Source organism: Lissotriton vulgaris, chromosome 1_1 (genome assembly GCF_964263255.1).
Source record: "Lissotriton vulgaris chromosome 1_1, aLisVul1.2, whole genome shotgun sequence".
In the NCBI taxonomy this organism is placed as follows: Eukaryota; Metazoa; Chordata; class Amphibia; order Caudata; family Salamandridae; genus Lissotriton; species Lissotriton vulgaris.
Window position 1 is genome coordinate 774,986,517 of NC_141685.1, and position 17,115 is coordinate 775,003,631.

The following is a 17,115-nucleotide window of genomic DNA, read 5'->3' on the forward strand; positions in this document are numbered from 1 at the left end:
CACTATCAGAATTTAGAGCTTTTCTAAACTTTAAAATGTATGGATCCAGATGAATTTCCGAAGGTGAGAGACATTAAGAATACCCTTCCACCAATCTTCTCTCGCCTGACTTTAGGGATAGATGAAAGAGCCTGGTCAGTAGTACCAAGTGTGTGGCGGGTACAGTGATACTCAAGTGCTTAGACAGAGGGGTAGGTGTAAGATTATTCCTGCGTTTTCGAACCAAGCACAAAGATTTCAAAAAAATGCACTATCTAATTGACACCTAATGCAAACTCTCTAGTGCAGGCGAGCTGTGCTCTCATCTAACGAGCAGCATAAATATTCTGAATAAGCCGTAATCTGCAAATTTAATTCTCTGGGAATTCAAAGTATAAAGCATTAAAATCATTAATTCTAATGCACTTAAGGCGCTTATACTTAAAATTATTTGTTTAAAAGGGAAAAGTTGAAAATCTCTCTTCAACGAGTGCAGATAATACAAGCCAGAGCTCACAACTGCATTCATTTGCTCGATCATATTAAGCTAAGATTCAATCTATATACCAATATTTTTGGTTTGTTTGCAAGATTCTTCTTTAAGACATTCACCCAGAGAACTTGAACAAACAACTGTAATGCCACAGTGGTTTCAAAACTTAAACTAGTAGTATTTCTGTCTTCATTGACCTCTAGACAGTTCAACCTTATCTACTTCTCTACTGCCTGTAGCCTGTAGGCATGTACAATAAATGCCAGACAAGCAATCTAAGGTCTAGAATGCAGCAGTACACGCTTCTCTTACATAGATGAAACAGTCAGGCCCAGAGAGGAACTTCAGCTAAAAGCAGGTCTCCTGTCCAGGACCACTGATTAGTGAGGAATACGGAATCAGAATCATGCCCCACATCTTACCCCAAAATCTTGGATTTACATTCTGAACTTAAGTAAACTTCAAAGTGACATGTAGCAATATATAACATTCCTAAATACACAAACAAACAAATAAATACATACAAAAGGAAAATGTTATAATCAAATTGAATATTATTTTGTGGGAGAAAGTGGGGAAATTTGGCAGGAGAAATACAAAATAACATGTCATTGATGGTTATCTAATATAACGGAGGGAATGCAATAGTGATAAAAGCACTAAAATGGCGCCAACAAAGTAAATGGGTGCGGGAGCATCATAACTCTCCTAAGTTGTTACATTATTTTTTTTTAAACTCCCAAAAATCAGGGCCTGGAAGCAGGGAAACAGAGTTTGATGACATTTTAACAATTCTAAAAAAACACAAATAGAAAAATGCTTCAAACTCAAAGAACAAACCGGAAAATAAAGAAAACTTCAATACTGTTTAACTGTTTAAATTTTGTTACTGTTACCACAAGATTTAACTGTTCAATTTTATTTAAGTATTTTAAATTACAATAGTGATTTTCTAGCTAGATTGAAAACCATGGTAGATCAAAGTTCCTCTGGGCTTTTCGCCCCCATTTTTATTGCGGGGAATCCTGTAACTACGTATGCCACCTGCAACAATAACATGTTTTCATGTTAAATCTGCTTGGCAATTTTGACTTTTGTCATTTGATATGAATCAGACAACAGATATTTGAGGATATATAGGATCTTATTTGAGCACATGCACAGCGTCATTAAGTACAAGAAGGTAGCGTCCAAATTATTGTAGGAATAAGTGTTGTTAAAAGACACAGACCTCTTCTGGGCAAATCCATTGGTTTCCAATTTCTTTCATCTCAAATAAGATGCATAAAAATCTTAAGTGTAGATCTACCTCCGGCAGTTTTTACCTATAAGGATGCTAATGATTTAAAGTTGAGTCACTCACTGCCAACCGTCCCACTCCAGCTATGCTCGTAAGTATGAGAAGGACTGGACTGGCCATTCCGCCACTGGCTTTTTCCCATTGGGCTGCAGGCTAGAGGGCTTCTTCCAGAGCTGGATGGGCTCCCTTTGACTTTCTTCATCCTGCAGTGTGGGTTGTTTTGAATATTTTTTGATTTCCAGGCTGATCCTGAGTATGAGCATCAATCATGCCCTGATGTTTTTGTATTACCTTCTTGCAGAACCTCCCAGTATCGAGGGGGCTGAGGAAATGCAGAATGAAACTGTGGTTGTGAATAACCCTATCGAACTTGAGTGTATAGCATTTGGGAATCCTGTTCCTGGTAGGTGCCATTATATACATTCCTCAAATTTCTTGTCAATCCGTTGATGAATTTACCTATACCTGGTGTGCCTTACCGCAAATCATGAGTTGTTTTTAACCTAAGCTAGGTATTTCACAAACCTGCCCTGAACAATCTCAAACTCTGCCTGTTTTTTATACGCTATTGCTGTAGAACATTGGGTGAGTGAGTTGTTGGGCCAATATACGGAGGTACCTCACCTTAGTAGCTAGATTGTCTGCATGTTTATGATAAAAAGGGAATGTGTACGTGCTTTGTCTCTCTCTCTCTCTCTCATGTGTCAGGCGAGTTTCACCCTTTCTAGTGTCTAGTTTTCCCTGTGCTACGGGAAAAATGCCACCCTGCTTGATTCAGTCCCTTTCAAGAGAACCTGATGAGGTAAATATGCAGTGAATTGCACTAAACCCATTTGATGCGTCAATAGGTTCTGCATGCCTCCTTATATGTCCACAGCATCGGGCAATGGAGGGGAGGAGTTTCTACAAGAATCTCGCTCCCAATCAGCCCCACCTCTCTCTCTAGGAACGCATAAAGAAAAGTGATATGTATTTATCTAAACTATCGGTACCTTTGGAGGAGTTACTTAACTGGACAGCAACAAATGCTTCAGGTTTTTTTTGGCTCAGAGCAGATATTTGTGCTGCCCATTTTAATTATTTTCTTTGTCATTTGTGTAATTAATTTGAAATATTTTATGTATAAAAACTTGAAAATGAGTGGGGTGTTTTGCAAAAGATAATCATAGATTTTTATATTTACTATAGTGTCTTGTGATTGGTGTGTTAATGTATGGTAATTGTTCCGACTGGTGCCAGATTGCAGTTTTTCTTTCTTTGAATAATATTTTAGTGAACCATTACCAGTTGCAGCACACCATTTTAACATGCCTGATACAGAGAGAGAAAAGGATGGTGTTTGAAATTGTATATAATAGTGTTTATTGCCTGGAATCCCATCTCTCAGACCTAAGCCTGTACTACGATTATCATAAGCGAAAAAAACGAAAACGGCCTTTAAATGTTTTCACTAGTGCTCACCAGAAAGAACAGGGCACAACAGGAGTTAAAAAAATTTGAAGGAACATGTTAAAAGATTGGACTCCAATCCATAATAATCGTTCTGTCTGGTCAGGAATTGGTTGCATTTTAGATTGGCGTAGCTTGTGGTCATTGTTTGGTTATAGTTCGTGAGCGAACAGGCAATTGTGTTGTGACCCAATCATCAGCGGTCACTTCAAGTGATGATTTAAATCCTAATTGTGTGTTCTGAAAGTCAGGTCTATGACTAAAAGTAGTGGCCATTTTGGTTCTGATGTGTGGAGTGTTTTGCTTTAGTGGAAATTTATGTACAGTATGACTGAAGAAATGTAGTTTTAAAAGAGGAGGAAGAACTTTGATTTAGTCCAAAGTATTCAAGATCAACTTGTAATATGAAGAGAGGGCCACAGATTAGATCACTATTGATTTCATGACTTGCCCTTTTCTTGTGTTTTTCAGCACTTAGGATTCTAGTGTTCCGCTCTCCTGTGACAGTTATGTGCATTGTGGCATCCTCTTACATAATTTGCACATTTTGTATGATATAGCATAGCAAGCATGCATACGGGTCATGGAGCAATCAAACAAAAATAGCCCCCCTACTTCATGGGTTAGATGATGAACTACAGTCATGTTTGGGAAGCAGAGGGCCCCTCGGACCATTGTGGTGCAACTTCACCCAGTACTCTGTTGATAGTTACTTGAACTGTTTATATGCTTCTCTACACCTAAGAGAGTTCTATGTACAAACCAGATATTATTCCACAACAGAGACACAAAAACATTGAGCCCCATGCAAGTGGAGCAGGGGTGTTCAGAAGTTCTTGACCCATGCCATATTTTCAGGATAATCATTGAGGAAGTGAGTTTAAAAAGATCCAGTGTATATAAATATGTATTTTGTGGATATTCTGAAAATACGGCATGCAGTAGGCCTTTCTGAGACTATGCAAGATATCCAATATCTAGATTTACATCTTATCCTCTGAGTTATTTGAATCCAGGGACTCAAGAGTTGTGGATGGATCAAACTGCATCGGCTTTATTACCGAGCCCCAGCACAGAACATGGTAGATTTAAACACAGCATTTTCAATACATGCATTAACGCTTCTGTCCCATTTTAGCTATCACATGGTTTAAAGAAAACCGTCCAGTCACAAACACCGCTGGAGTCAGCGTTGTGAACCGAGGCCAAATCCTTCGGATTGAAAATGCTCAGATTACCGACACTGGCATCTACAAATGTTCTGCCGTCAATGCAGCTGGCCAGTCAGATCTCCTGTACAGTCTTCAGGTGTATGGTGAGTTGCAAAAAGCATGCATACGTTTGTTTGAACATTAACACCTTGGCTGCTAATGGTTTTCCCCTCGTGTGCTAACATTTTATGAATTCCTCTATTCATGACGAGCTCATCTCGTCATCAGCACAGCTCAACTGTGCCTCATGACGAGCTGAGCTCGTCATGAGCATCGAAGGGGTTAAGATGTACCAAATGTAAACTTGCAAAAAGTGGTCACTAATTGCACACCAACTATTTGCGAAACTTTGCTGCAACCCGCCCAATGCATTACTAGGTGGGTTTGAAAAAAGACTGCCCAGAGAGGGTTTCAATCTGGCCCATCTCATGAACACTAATGAGGTAGGTCACAAGTTGCGATTTACTCTGATGCCATAACAGGGATGGAGGCCTGCTGGGGACATCAGACCACCATCTCTGTGATCACATTTAAATAAAGTAAACCTTTTTTATATGCAGGCTATGTTTCTAAAGGAAAATGGGCTTCTTTTAAAAAAAAGTTTTCTTTTTTTTAAGTTTGAGTGTTGGCAGGCCACTGCCTACTCCATAACACATTTTGTTTTAGCATGCACAAAGGGGAAGGGGCTCGAGGGTCCTCTTCCATTTGCAAATGGGTTACCACCTCCTTTGAGAAGTCAGTAACTTTTCAATGGTTTGCAATCTAAATTGTGGTGGCAAACCATTAATACATTGCATTGGGAATAATAATTTGGTTGAGACACCCTCACATGCCCTTCTAATCTGCATGTATTTGTGCATTTCTAATCCCTTTTTGTGAATCAATAACCACTTTCTGAATCGCACAACAAGTTTAGGAATAATTAAAAGCCTTTTAGGTGTAGCTAACCCTGTGCTTTTGTGAATCGCAGGGTTTGCAACTGCTAAATGGCTTAGTACGCCCTAAGTTCGATACTATTTAGAGGATTTTTGCTAAAATCATTGTTAGTAGAGACACATTGTTGGAGGCATAATTGTAATAATATAAATCAAACTGAAGAAGTATCCATAGGTCGGTGATGGGGGAAGTTTATAGTCTTTTGTGTTGCCCAGAGGCAACTTATTTATGCTCAGAAGTGCTGAGCCCCACACAGCTCAAGTACCCTGGGAGGTCAGACAGTATGGCGACTTCTTTATGGTACTAGATTAGCTACGGCCACAGTTTGCTTTCCATCAAACTCATATTTCTTTTATTTCCAAAAAGAAAATCCTGAAATACATTTTCTTTATGAATATTTTAAAAAAATACTCCCCTCACAATTGGAGTTATCTCCAAATGTGAGGGGAGTATTAGACAGTTTACACTGTCCTTACTGCCAGAGTTTTCCTGTCAGTGAGGGACAACTGACTTGCATGTCTGCCAATCTAAAGTAGGTGAGCAGACAAAGAGATCATCCTCTGAAGACCCCCACCTCGTTGCGCCGTCCGATAATGCAACCATGGCAGAGATGGAGTAGTCTTTGCATAGTTACACTTGAGGTCCACCCGCATCTAAATTCGAAAGGCAGTCCATCATATAAGCGGTAAGAATACTCTGTCGCCGATGCAACAGAGTATGCTTACCGACAATTCCCCCCTGAGACTTTAATTCTGATATCACCTGTGAACTGAGTTCTGAGAGAAGTTGGAGCTCCTTCATTAATGCATTCTCTCACAATAGGATTTATATTATTGAAGACAAAACAACAAAATGCACCGTTAGAGAAAAGAGAAGTCATCTTCTAATGCTTAGGAATCTCAGTGTAGAGTTGGCTTTGGCAATGTCAAACATTTTAAGGCCAGTAAAAGCAGAGCTATAGATGCTTGTACCGATCAATATCCTCTACTGGTAACCAAAAAATGGGGCAATGAGCTTGGTGCCCTCTGGCTGTAAAACTAAGGAATATTGCACAGCAGATAGCTCTAGATTGGTCTACATAACAAAGACAAGTTTCATAGTAAATTGATGCCCTTTTGGGGTTCGTGATGAATTCTCATAAATCAGAATGAAGCTTCACAAGATTATTTAAAGTGAAATGACAAGCAGTAATCTGGGTTTTCGTAGATGGGCACAGTAGAGGAGAATAAGAAGTTTCTACCACGCTCTCTTTGCCAATGTTCCATTGGAGCGTCTTAGCTCCAGTCTCAGAAGGCTTGGTGCACCTTAGCAGATAATGAGAGGAGTGTCCACTGTTATTGAGGCTTTAATTCTGAAGTCCTCATGTTGGCATCTTTAGATGAGCACAAAATCCTGAGACGTGCAGATGAGGCAGCTAGACTGTTTTATAGGAACCCACTTACTTACATTCGCCAACTTTTTTTTGTTTCCTTCAACAGTTCCTCCAACCATTTCTGGCAGCAGTGACACAGTGGCAGTTGTGGTCAACAATCTCGTGAGACTCGAATGCGAAGCACGAGGCATCCCAGTCCCCAGCCTGACTTGGCTGAAAGATGGTCGTCCAGTGACAGGATTTTCTAATGGAGTCCAGGTACTGCGCCCATCTGACTCATTTTCAGAAACGACATGCTGCATCAGAGGGGTTTTCTGAGTCATAAATCAATCTAAAACAGTAAAAATGTACACATGTATTAATTATACATGAACTGCAAAGCATAATACATGTAAGAGGGATTTATGAGTATAAAGGTACACATCATTCTGAACTGACATTAGACCAATGAGCATTTCCAGGGCAGTGTCAAAGGAGTGGTCAGAGAAATGCAATGCACATATGCAGAATACCTGTTGAGCAACAACTTTGTAAATATGCCAAAACATTTGTAAAGCTTTTCCCACACTTTTTTTTACCAGAAGGTCCAAAGCAGGAGAGAAAGTGCCACACATTTTGACATGGTTGATATAGATAGAGGACGCAGTTTGTGGAAATATTTTTATGATGAAGGAAATAATGACAGTGAAAAAAAAAATATTACTGACTTAGTAACCAATGGTTGGATTCCTGAACAAGGTGTATGGGGCATGCACCAACATAAGATGTAGTAGAATTCATCAATCTATGTAAATGCCATGAATATTGAGATCTTCATTGTGCGATGCAGAGGTTTGCACATGAGGTTACACTTCTTTTCTGTACCTTTGTGTATCAGCTCATTTTCATATTTTCATACTCCATCACCAGCTATGCAGGGCACACTTGAATCATATGTATCTAAGCTGTCTATTGATGCTTTATGTATATGGCAAGTAACGTAACATGGCATAATATCACTGAGGGAATGAAAATGAACAAAAGATCCGCTGATAGTTCTCATCAAATATCTGGTGATCCACGGCAGACAAGGAGCTCCCGCATTGGCAAATTAGAGACTAAATACTACAGGAAGGAAAACAAGACAATACGCCTTCTCATCATACGCCTCCAGGATCTGGAACATCCTCTTCAGCATCAGAACAGCACCTCCTTCCACTACCTTTGTCTCTGCTCTCAGTGACCTCGACCTATAGGTATCTCCACTGAGGCTTGATTCCTCTACTGTACTGTTTCTAGCCAGATAGGTTCACACAATAGAAATACCAAAAGATACACACCTACATAGTTGTCCCATTACCAGATGAGGGTTCCACATTTCAATGAGGTTGCATTGGGATAAAGTAATGAGAAATAGAAGGCATTATTAAGGAACGCCATGCAAAACTATCAAAGGGAAACTTCCAGGACCTTAGATAAAGGACATTTCCCTTGATCATCCCATTCAGGATGAATCATTATTGCATGGCTTAAACTGCTAATTCATAGAATCTATCTAGTGGGTGTTAAGGTTCTGTTCTGTTAGTGGTTATTTGTTGGTAGGTAATGTTTATTTGTAGAGCGCATCTCTCACCAGGAGGGTATCCTGGTGCTGAAGTAGGAGCTATATGGGCTGAGCTAGGCCTGGGACTACATAAAGTCTCAGGTCTTCAGTTTCTTGCAGAATTCAGGAACTGAGGAGGCAGCTCTGACATGCAGAAGCAGGTCCTTCCATGCTTTAGGAGCATAGTGGAAGAAGCCACAACTACTGTATCTGGTTCTGCATAGGACTCTGGGTAAGTGGAGGTGTCTGGTAGGTTTGCGGAAGTTTATTTGTATGTTGTTAATGCCACCTGATGCCTGCACACAATCCCTGCTCACAAGCCCTGCTGCAGGAAACAGAGAATGTAAAAGAAAAATTTGACGAGCAAGCAGAGCAGGAAAAGAAAGAAAAGTTTGGTTGATTAGCTTGTTGTGCTTTTACACTTAAATATCGCATTCTTATGTGATACTAGTGTGCCTTTAAGGCCGTATTTTTACAAATGGGTTCCGTCCATTTAGCCTGCCAAGATTTTTCTTTTTGATCACCCAGCTTGAAGAATTGGCAAAGATAAACAAAGAGGCAGGAACTGCTTGTATAATATGTGCTGGTACGGCGAGGAAGCGCTTATAATGGCCTGCTTAGGACTGTTTTGCGTTGTTTGCTGCTTCAGGTGCTCCTAGAAGGGGCATTGTCACCACCCCACATACTTATGAAATGTTGTGAGCAGCTACAGGAGGCATAGCAGTCCGCTGTCCTGAGTTGAGTTTTGAGAGAAGCTGGAGCTCCTTCAGTCCCTCTCACATTGGATTTATATTATTGAAGACAAATCAACAAAATGCACCATTTGCAAGAACGTTAAGAGAGAAGGAAAAGAGAAGGTATCTTCAAATGCTTAGGAATCTCAGTGAAGACTTGGCTTTGGCAGTGTTTAATATTTTGATGCAGGTAAAGCAGAGCTACAGACCGATCAATATCCTCTACCAGTGATCAAAAATGGGCCAATGAGCTCAGTGTCTTCTGGCACTAAAATGATATACACTAAGGAATATGGAACAGTAGATAGCTGTAGTTTGGTCTACATAACAATGACAACTTTCATAGTAAATTGATTATCTTTTGGGGTTTGGGGTGGATTCTCATAAAGCAGAATGAAGCTTCACAAGACTATTTAAACTGAAATGACCAGCAGATACCCCCTTGGTATTGAATTGCAAATTATTGCATTGTCTCCCAGGACACAGGATACATGATGGAGGGGACTTTTATACATTATTGTAAGTTTTTGCTTTACAATTCCTGCTCTGGGCAGAAGCTTTTTCTCTACCGCTTCAAACTGCAGAGACACCTAGTGGCTGGTCCTATGGCCACATTTTATACGGCCTAATGAGTATGACTAGAGACTTTTGTCACATATTATATTGATTTATAGTGCATTATTCAATGTTCTTTAGTTACAAATGATTATTCATGAATCTTGCAATGGCTATTACACCTGACAACTGAGTTCCTTGGTTTTAATGGCAGTATTCATAACATGCTTACTGTGATTATATAGTGCTCTGGTTTACCCCGAATAATACCAATAGCCTTGCCCTATATTTTAACGTGGTGACTTCTTGACATAGCTAATACGCTTGCCTTATATTTTAATGTGGTGACCCCTTGACAAAGCCAACAGGTTTGCTTTATTTAAAATGACATCCTCTGGTAAAGTGACTTTCATCTGATATGGGTGGGGGATATTGTGATTATGTGGTTTTAATGAAGCAGGCTTTTGCTGGTTTACCTTCCACTTTTACCCCCATCTTGGCTACTGGGTACTGGTATAATGGCTCTGAAATGTCCTTTCCCTGCTAAACCCGATTCAATGTATGTGCTCTGACCCCTTAAAATGGTGTATGTTTAATTGGCTTGTGCCCAGTTGGCATAGCCCAACTTACTTGTATGTCCTAGTATATGGTACTAGGGGGAAGTAGGACCTCTAAGTTGAGGTGTCCCTTGTGGACTGCATCACTGTTTGTGCCACCACGAGTACGCCAACCCGACTTTGCCATTTAAAAACCCCAAACTCCCTTTTTAAGGAATGTAAGTCACCCCTAAAGTAGAACTAATGAGCCGTAAGGCAGGGAGTTGTGTATTAAAAGGGGGAACATGTAATTGTATATGTTTCAGCAGTAAAAACCCTAAATTGTTGTTTTTACTGTGGATAGGATAGGAGCCCCATTGGCAAGTACATAGTTGAACTCTGAAATCTCAGCCCTGCTAACATCTAAATGTGTCTATTAAAGTTGGTACTGTAAGGTTATCAAAAGAGTCAGTACTTTAAATCTGATTTAGTGATTAAACCTAATTTAGTGTCACTGGTGGGCAAAATCCAACTTTAAAAGTTTCCACTTGAATTGCCTAATGTTTCCGGTGCCCGTTTACTGTTGTACACAGTTTCTGTCCTGCAGACAGCTTTCTGCCCTCCTGGGGAGACGTGCTAATGACTTCCAGGAAAGGACTCAATAGAAGCCTACACTGGAGAGAGGTATTACCTCCCTCCTGCAGGAAGCCACACTGGTTTTGCCCCAAAAGGTGAGCTTCAGAGGAGAAGGGCAAATGGGTAACACTTGGTAGAAGGGCTGCTCCATTGTGTAGGAAGACATGCTGCCACTAGAGATAGGGAAGGGGGAGCCAGTTGTCAAACTGGTTTTTCAGGTAATTAAGCCCTGTTGGGCCACACCTCGGGGTTGAGCTAGAGAGCTGTGGACGTTGAAAGAGGGGTTCTGCCATGTGGAGTGGACAATATGGTGCATCCTGGGATAGACGGATGTCACGCTTCCCAAGAAGTGGTAATCAGGAGTGAGGGAACCTAGTAGCCCATTGAATACTGACTGTGTCTATCCTGAGGGCACTTTCTGAGCATAAAAAGGGCACCCCTGGCCCCCAGATCTCAGACTGAACTGGAAAAAGGACCAAAGAAGCACTGTCCTGATGCATTGTGAAGCAGCACCGGCATGAACTGCATCTGCTGACCCTTGTGGGTAGTAAAGGAGAAGGGACTGATCCTAATGTGTCCTGCTCAGGGAGTCATCATTTCTGGAGCCCGGCCGAAGAAAGACAAGTTGGCTGACCTCCTCACAGGGCCACATCATCTGAGAAGCCTGCAGTGGCAAGTTGGTAGGCCAGAATCTTCACATAACCGCCAACCGCTGCTGTGCAGCACCAAATACTAGGACCCAATGCTTAAAGTTGAAATCAAGTTAGCTGAACCTGGGTATGTCATCGGAGTGCAAATTGGTGACCCAGAAGACAAGTTATCACCTAGGGAAGGATTTGGCTGTGACCACTATACCATGATCACAATAATGGTCGACTGGTAGCCCATTGGCAACTGGACTTCTACAAGAACCAAGAGGACTTTGAGGGATGTCGACCCTGTGACCAGGTACGCCTCTCCCTCTTTGTGGACTGAGGCGTAGCCGCAAGAAGACCCCTGTTGATTGCATCTCATCCACAGCATACATGAGCATCTTCAGCATCACTTATCCCTTGCATCAGGACCACATCATAGGAAACCATAACAAAGGACACAAGTGCCTGGAACTGATTGAAGACTGTTTCACCTGCTGAGGTAACTGCTTCTAAGGACCTTGCTGATCCACTGTCTGGCTCCCTAGAGTTGTTCACCCAACATAACTCTAACGGATCACAATGCAACTAGCCAAAGCTTTTGCTCGAAAAGTTCCTAAGTGTGAAATTTGTTGAATTTGCCAGCACATGTTCACGATTAAGGGGTACTGTTTTGATTTACTAAAACTTGCAAATTATATCTCCAAACACTCTGGTGGCTCTTTTTAGGTCGAGCTGGTAAGCATCCGTAGGATGCAGTCCAGATCGACAACTATAGTGATCGACTTCGGGGGAATGACTGGACAAGAGGGTGCCACGCGCTTTTCCTCTGGATTTAACCTCGTGCACGCTCACGTCGGCTCCGTCTACATTTGCAGCAACATGCGTGCGCATACACAGACACTCGCTCGCTCACATGCGTGGACATACACACACACACACACACACACACACACACACACACACAGACACTCGCTCGCGCACCCCCCCCTCCCACCCTCTCCCCCTCCCCACAGTCATCAGCCTCTTTTAAACACACACACGCATACACACACGCATACACACAGACTCCAAGAACACATACACACACTCACACAGAGCCCCCCGCCGCACGCGCGCACACACACACACACACACACACACACGCCCCCCGCCCTCGCAGCTCAGCAACTCACCGGCTTCCTTGGTGCGGCGGCTCTCCTCGGCAGCTGCAGGGCTCCTCTATGGCTCTCCCTCACTCCTGGGAGCCTCTTGGAAGGCGCCGGCAGCAGGACTCTTCCTCCCTCCATCTCAGGGCGAGTGCACCGGGGCGCAGGGTAGGCTCCTGCCTGCTCCGGTGCTCGAAACAGCCGCGGCTCTTCCGTGGGAGGCGGGGTAGGCTCCCGCCCTCCTACTTCCGGTTTCCGGTTGTCCCGCCCGGCCTGCCTGACTTCCTGGTCGCAGGCCGGCGGCGATGTTTGGTTTGTCCCGGGCTGCGGCGGTGATGACACACGAGACGTACCTCCTTAAAATGTTAATGTAACCGGCGAACTGAGTGAAAGTACTGCATGTGATGTGCAGTATGATCTTGCACTTATTTCTTGGACTGGCATTTTTGACCAACATCATTTATCGTGTCTTCAGTCAGTATATCGGATTGTAAAGCCGGATTAAATATTTCCCTCTAACGTGTACTACTTGCATTAAACTTTCAGAAAAGGCATAATTAAACAGGTAAAATCTGAAAACAAGCCGGATTTCAGTTTGGAGGAGATTAAGGAAGAGAGTGACAGTGTCCCCATCAAGCACAAGGCTTCCTTCAGCGGTGTAGTAAACTGCGGTCGGCCGGAGTGAAACCAACCCTGCAGTGACTGACTCCCAGAGTATTTGCATGACCGGGCCTTTATTTATTTAATAACACTGGCGCTTTCATTTTTCTCGCTGTGGTTACATCTGTTTACATTGCCGTTTGTAGTGCAAATATTTTTTATGTTGCTTTCTTGATGTCAGATGCATGCTCTTTAACCTGGCCTGCTAAACAGCACTTTATAGTATTATGCATCTTTTGCTGTAGTACACGAGGAGTGGGCAAGCAAGGGAGGCAGATGAGCACTGGCTTCCGTTGACGTTCCTTGCTGATTTTAGTGTCCAGGCTAAGGGCACAGAAAGTAGCTGCTTTCTCATCTCGGACGCTTCTTATTTTTTCCGGATAAACAGCATCGTTCCTAAATGCTGATCCTTGGATTTGCTATCTTGATGCTTTACAATGTTGCTTTGTTTACTTCCTACGTGCTCCATGCCCCTTCTTACTGATTTTCTGCCCCTCACTATCAGTCATGTGTTGTATTGCACTCCCATTGCTCCTGATCGTGCCTGCTGTATTTTGCCTTCTGCTGCACATTGCCTTACAGTTGTGCTGTCTGACCCCCAGCATGTTGCCATTTTTACCTAAACAAACGCCACCTGTAAACATGATTCAAGGGAAATAAACCAGTGGAGTTTGAATAATGGCAGTATCCTAGCTTGGTGTAAACTCCTTCGCGAGTCACAATGAAGCAGGAGTATCTTGGTACCCTTCTTTACACCGCATTCCATGTAAACATATGTATCAGTGTGCACATTTTCTTCAGGAGACCCCCGGCGAGGACCTCTCACAGTGCACGATAAGTGAAAGCACTGTACAGGAGTAGTGAACAGGCTCAGCTTCATTCACAAACAATGTTTGTATACCAATTGCAATAAAAAAAAAATTAATGCAAAGCATTGTCATTTACAATGCCAGTAACTCAAACTTTAATGCTGCGAGACCTATTGCATTGCAAATGCTTGTTCATTGTGGTGTCTAAAAATACATAAAATACTGCTTATTTTAGTAAATTGGTGTCCAATTTCTTGTGTGTCTCATGTATTTCTCGTTCAATTGTTTCAGTGCTGTGTGAATGCTTTACACTTTTTTCTTTGGGTAAGCCTTGCTGTTCCGACCACAGCTATCCAGGGCTGAGCTGACGGTTTGAACAACGAAACCCACTGATTCTAAAGGGGTTGGCAAGTGTATTACACAGTGAGGTCTCACAACCACACCTTATAATACACCCCATTTGTTCGCTTATAACAGACTGGACAATAATTTATTGAGTGTTGTGGTTCCGTGCCAGTGGATGGAGATTACTTAGCCCACACCACATCCTCTGTGTAGGCCTTTGACTTCTCTTATTCCCTACCCTGAGAGATTCAAGTGCTACCTTGGGGTTCTTGGTTCCCACTAAGTAGACAATTGTGAGCTATCACTTCTGCAGGACTCATATCCTGCACAACTAATAACCCAATTACTAACATGGCTGATGAAAAGGGATTTGCCCATGCCTACAAGGAGAGTGAGTGCTTAATTTGTGTAGATGATTGCATATGGGTGGTATGGGGCCAGCAAATGTTTGTGTACAGGGACCTATTTTTTATCTTCAGAATCTGACTATGAACAAAAAAGAGGAAGATGGAAAAGGGAGACAGAAAAAGGAAGAGAAAACAGGGATGAAAAACAATGTTTATAAATGAGGTAAAGAGAAAGGAAGTGTTCCGTGGTTGAAGAAAGATAATTGAAGTGGAATAAAGACTAGATAGAATTGGCATTCTGCAACAGCGGCGGCTGGTGCAGGAAAGCATGGTAAGACGGGGCAGGGAAGTCGACATACAACGAAATAGGGAAAATTAAATAATTAAATAAATCCTATTCTGTCGTCTGTCAACTCCCCCTGAACCCGCTGCCCTGCAGCCTCACCTCCACACTGTACTTACCTGCACCGGCCGCCACTGTAGCAGTGATGGCAGTGGGCATCTAAGAAAACTCTGGAGCCACTGCACTTAGTTTCTTTTTTTAAAGAACTTAAACAGTAATGTCTGGGAAATTTACAAAACAATACTGATACATGTTTTGTTTCACGCACAATCATAAAACGTCTTCATTATTGTTCTTAGCGGCAAGTTTTAGATGCTAAAAGAGATCTGTCAATACTTCTGTATAGCTAGACATTAATACCACAAGGCAGACAAATTATAAACCTTACAGAGATAAACAACCTGCTGCAAAATGAAGTTCTTCAAAGCAAAGCATCCAGATATTTTTAATGATTGCTTCATAAAAATATGTGCACAATTCCTTTAGATCACAAGTATGGCAATATATGCACAACTGTAAATTAAATAGCAATACAGCTTATCTTCAGTAGAGTTGCACCGCCTCTGTGATGTACAAAAGTCTGCTGAGTCAACATTACCTTTTATTTTGATTTTTTTTAGATTCTTTCAGGTGGGCGAGTACTGACCCTTACCAGTGCCCAGATCAGTGACACAGGAAAGTACACCTGTGTAGCTGTGAATGCTGCTGGAGAGAAGCAGAGGGATATTGACCTCAGAGTTTATGGTGAGAATTTGTGTATGGTTCACAAGAAGATCTGAATCTTAAGGTTATCTTACTGGCCCTCTGATCTTGACAGGGTGTATTTAGATGCTATGACAATTGTTTACAAAAACTCGTTTTAGACTAGTTCAGATAAAAACATGCAAATTCCTGTGTTTTCTGTTTCAAGTGTTTCCACTGTTTGAACAAGCTATAAAACACCTGACCTTATTGTCTTTGGAATGGTAGTTTGTAAGGCATTCAGTTGGCAAGGACACCAAGAGGCCATGGAGTCTATAAGATCGAAGATGAGAGACACGATTTAGTAAGCTATTCACCAAGGTAAACTTACATGTGAGTAAATCTGCACATGTAAATTTACTCTTACAGTTTGTGGTAAACTTACTACTTAGGCTATTCACCATTTATGAGTGACAATTTACAACAAAGTGTAGGCTTACATTGTCTGAACACCTGAATTCAGGAGGTAAAGACCAATTTACGAGCTAAGACTTATTCTTTCACATGTAGCGAAGATCTCCACCAATATTACAATAACAAAATTCATTCTTTTTACAATTTTTTAAAACATCCCTACTACATCATGTGCCAAATAATGCTTAAATGTGCGAATATACTATGGAGAGGAAAAAAAATCTTCTTCCTCTCCATATAACATCAAATACAATAAATATGATCTTCTTTTCTTTTTCTATATTATTCTATTAGAAACATATCAAAACATCAATATAAATAGATAAATATGTATAGAAAGATAAAAAGATCTTTTTAACTACCCACAAAACTCATTTAAACAGAATAACATAAATATTTACCCTTCACATGGAGAGAGAGTATAATTATTCTTAGATGGAGAATGTGATTTAAGATATAGAGGCAGCTTTTCCAAAATATTTATAATTTATAGTTTCTTCTCACTGAGTTATTGTGGGCAAGTGGCCCAATATTACAGCAAATCTTTCAGCTACATCATTATGCACTTATCTTGTTACACTGAATGGACCAGAGATGTATCTTTATAAAAATATTTTTCTAAAAGTATTTTACTCGGACTAAAAGTATATAAAAATAATTTTCAAAAAATCTTGTACTCAACGCCTTATCAACCCAAGGCTATTCACAAATACCAATTAATATTTGATTGCATATTGCTGTCTACATGTTAATAAAATAACCTAGAGGGACCCTGATTATTCCAATGGCGAAAACAAAAGACATTTTCCAAATACTTGGATATTATGAAAATCTTATAGATCACAGGCCCTAAACTTGAATTCTGTGATTTATACTCCTTGTGGGACCTATCC

General features: G+C 41.3%; 1 protein-coding gene across 1 annotated transcript in view; it reads left to right on the forward strand.

Annotated features, from left to right (window-relative positions):
• Nucleotides 1–17,115, forward strand: part of HMCN1 (hemicentin 1) — a 1,183,532-nt gene that overhangs the window by 647,772 nt on the left and 518,645 nt on the right. Inside the window, exons 37-40 of the mRNA XM_086956029.1 lie at nucleotides 2,074–2,175; nucleotides 4,360–4,536; nucleotides 6,847–6,998; nucleotides 15,688–15,811. Coding sequence (XP_086812155.1) covers nucleotides 2,074–2,175; nucleotides 4,360–4,536; nucleotides 6,847–6,998; nucleotides 15,688–15,811 — 555 coding nt within the window. The remainder of the gene's footprint in view (nucleotides 1–2,073; nucleotides 2,176–4,359; nucleotides 4,537–6,846; nucleotides 6,999–15,687; nucleotides 15,812–17,115) is intronic.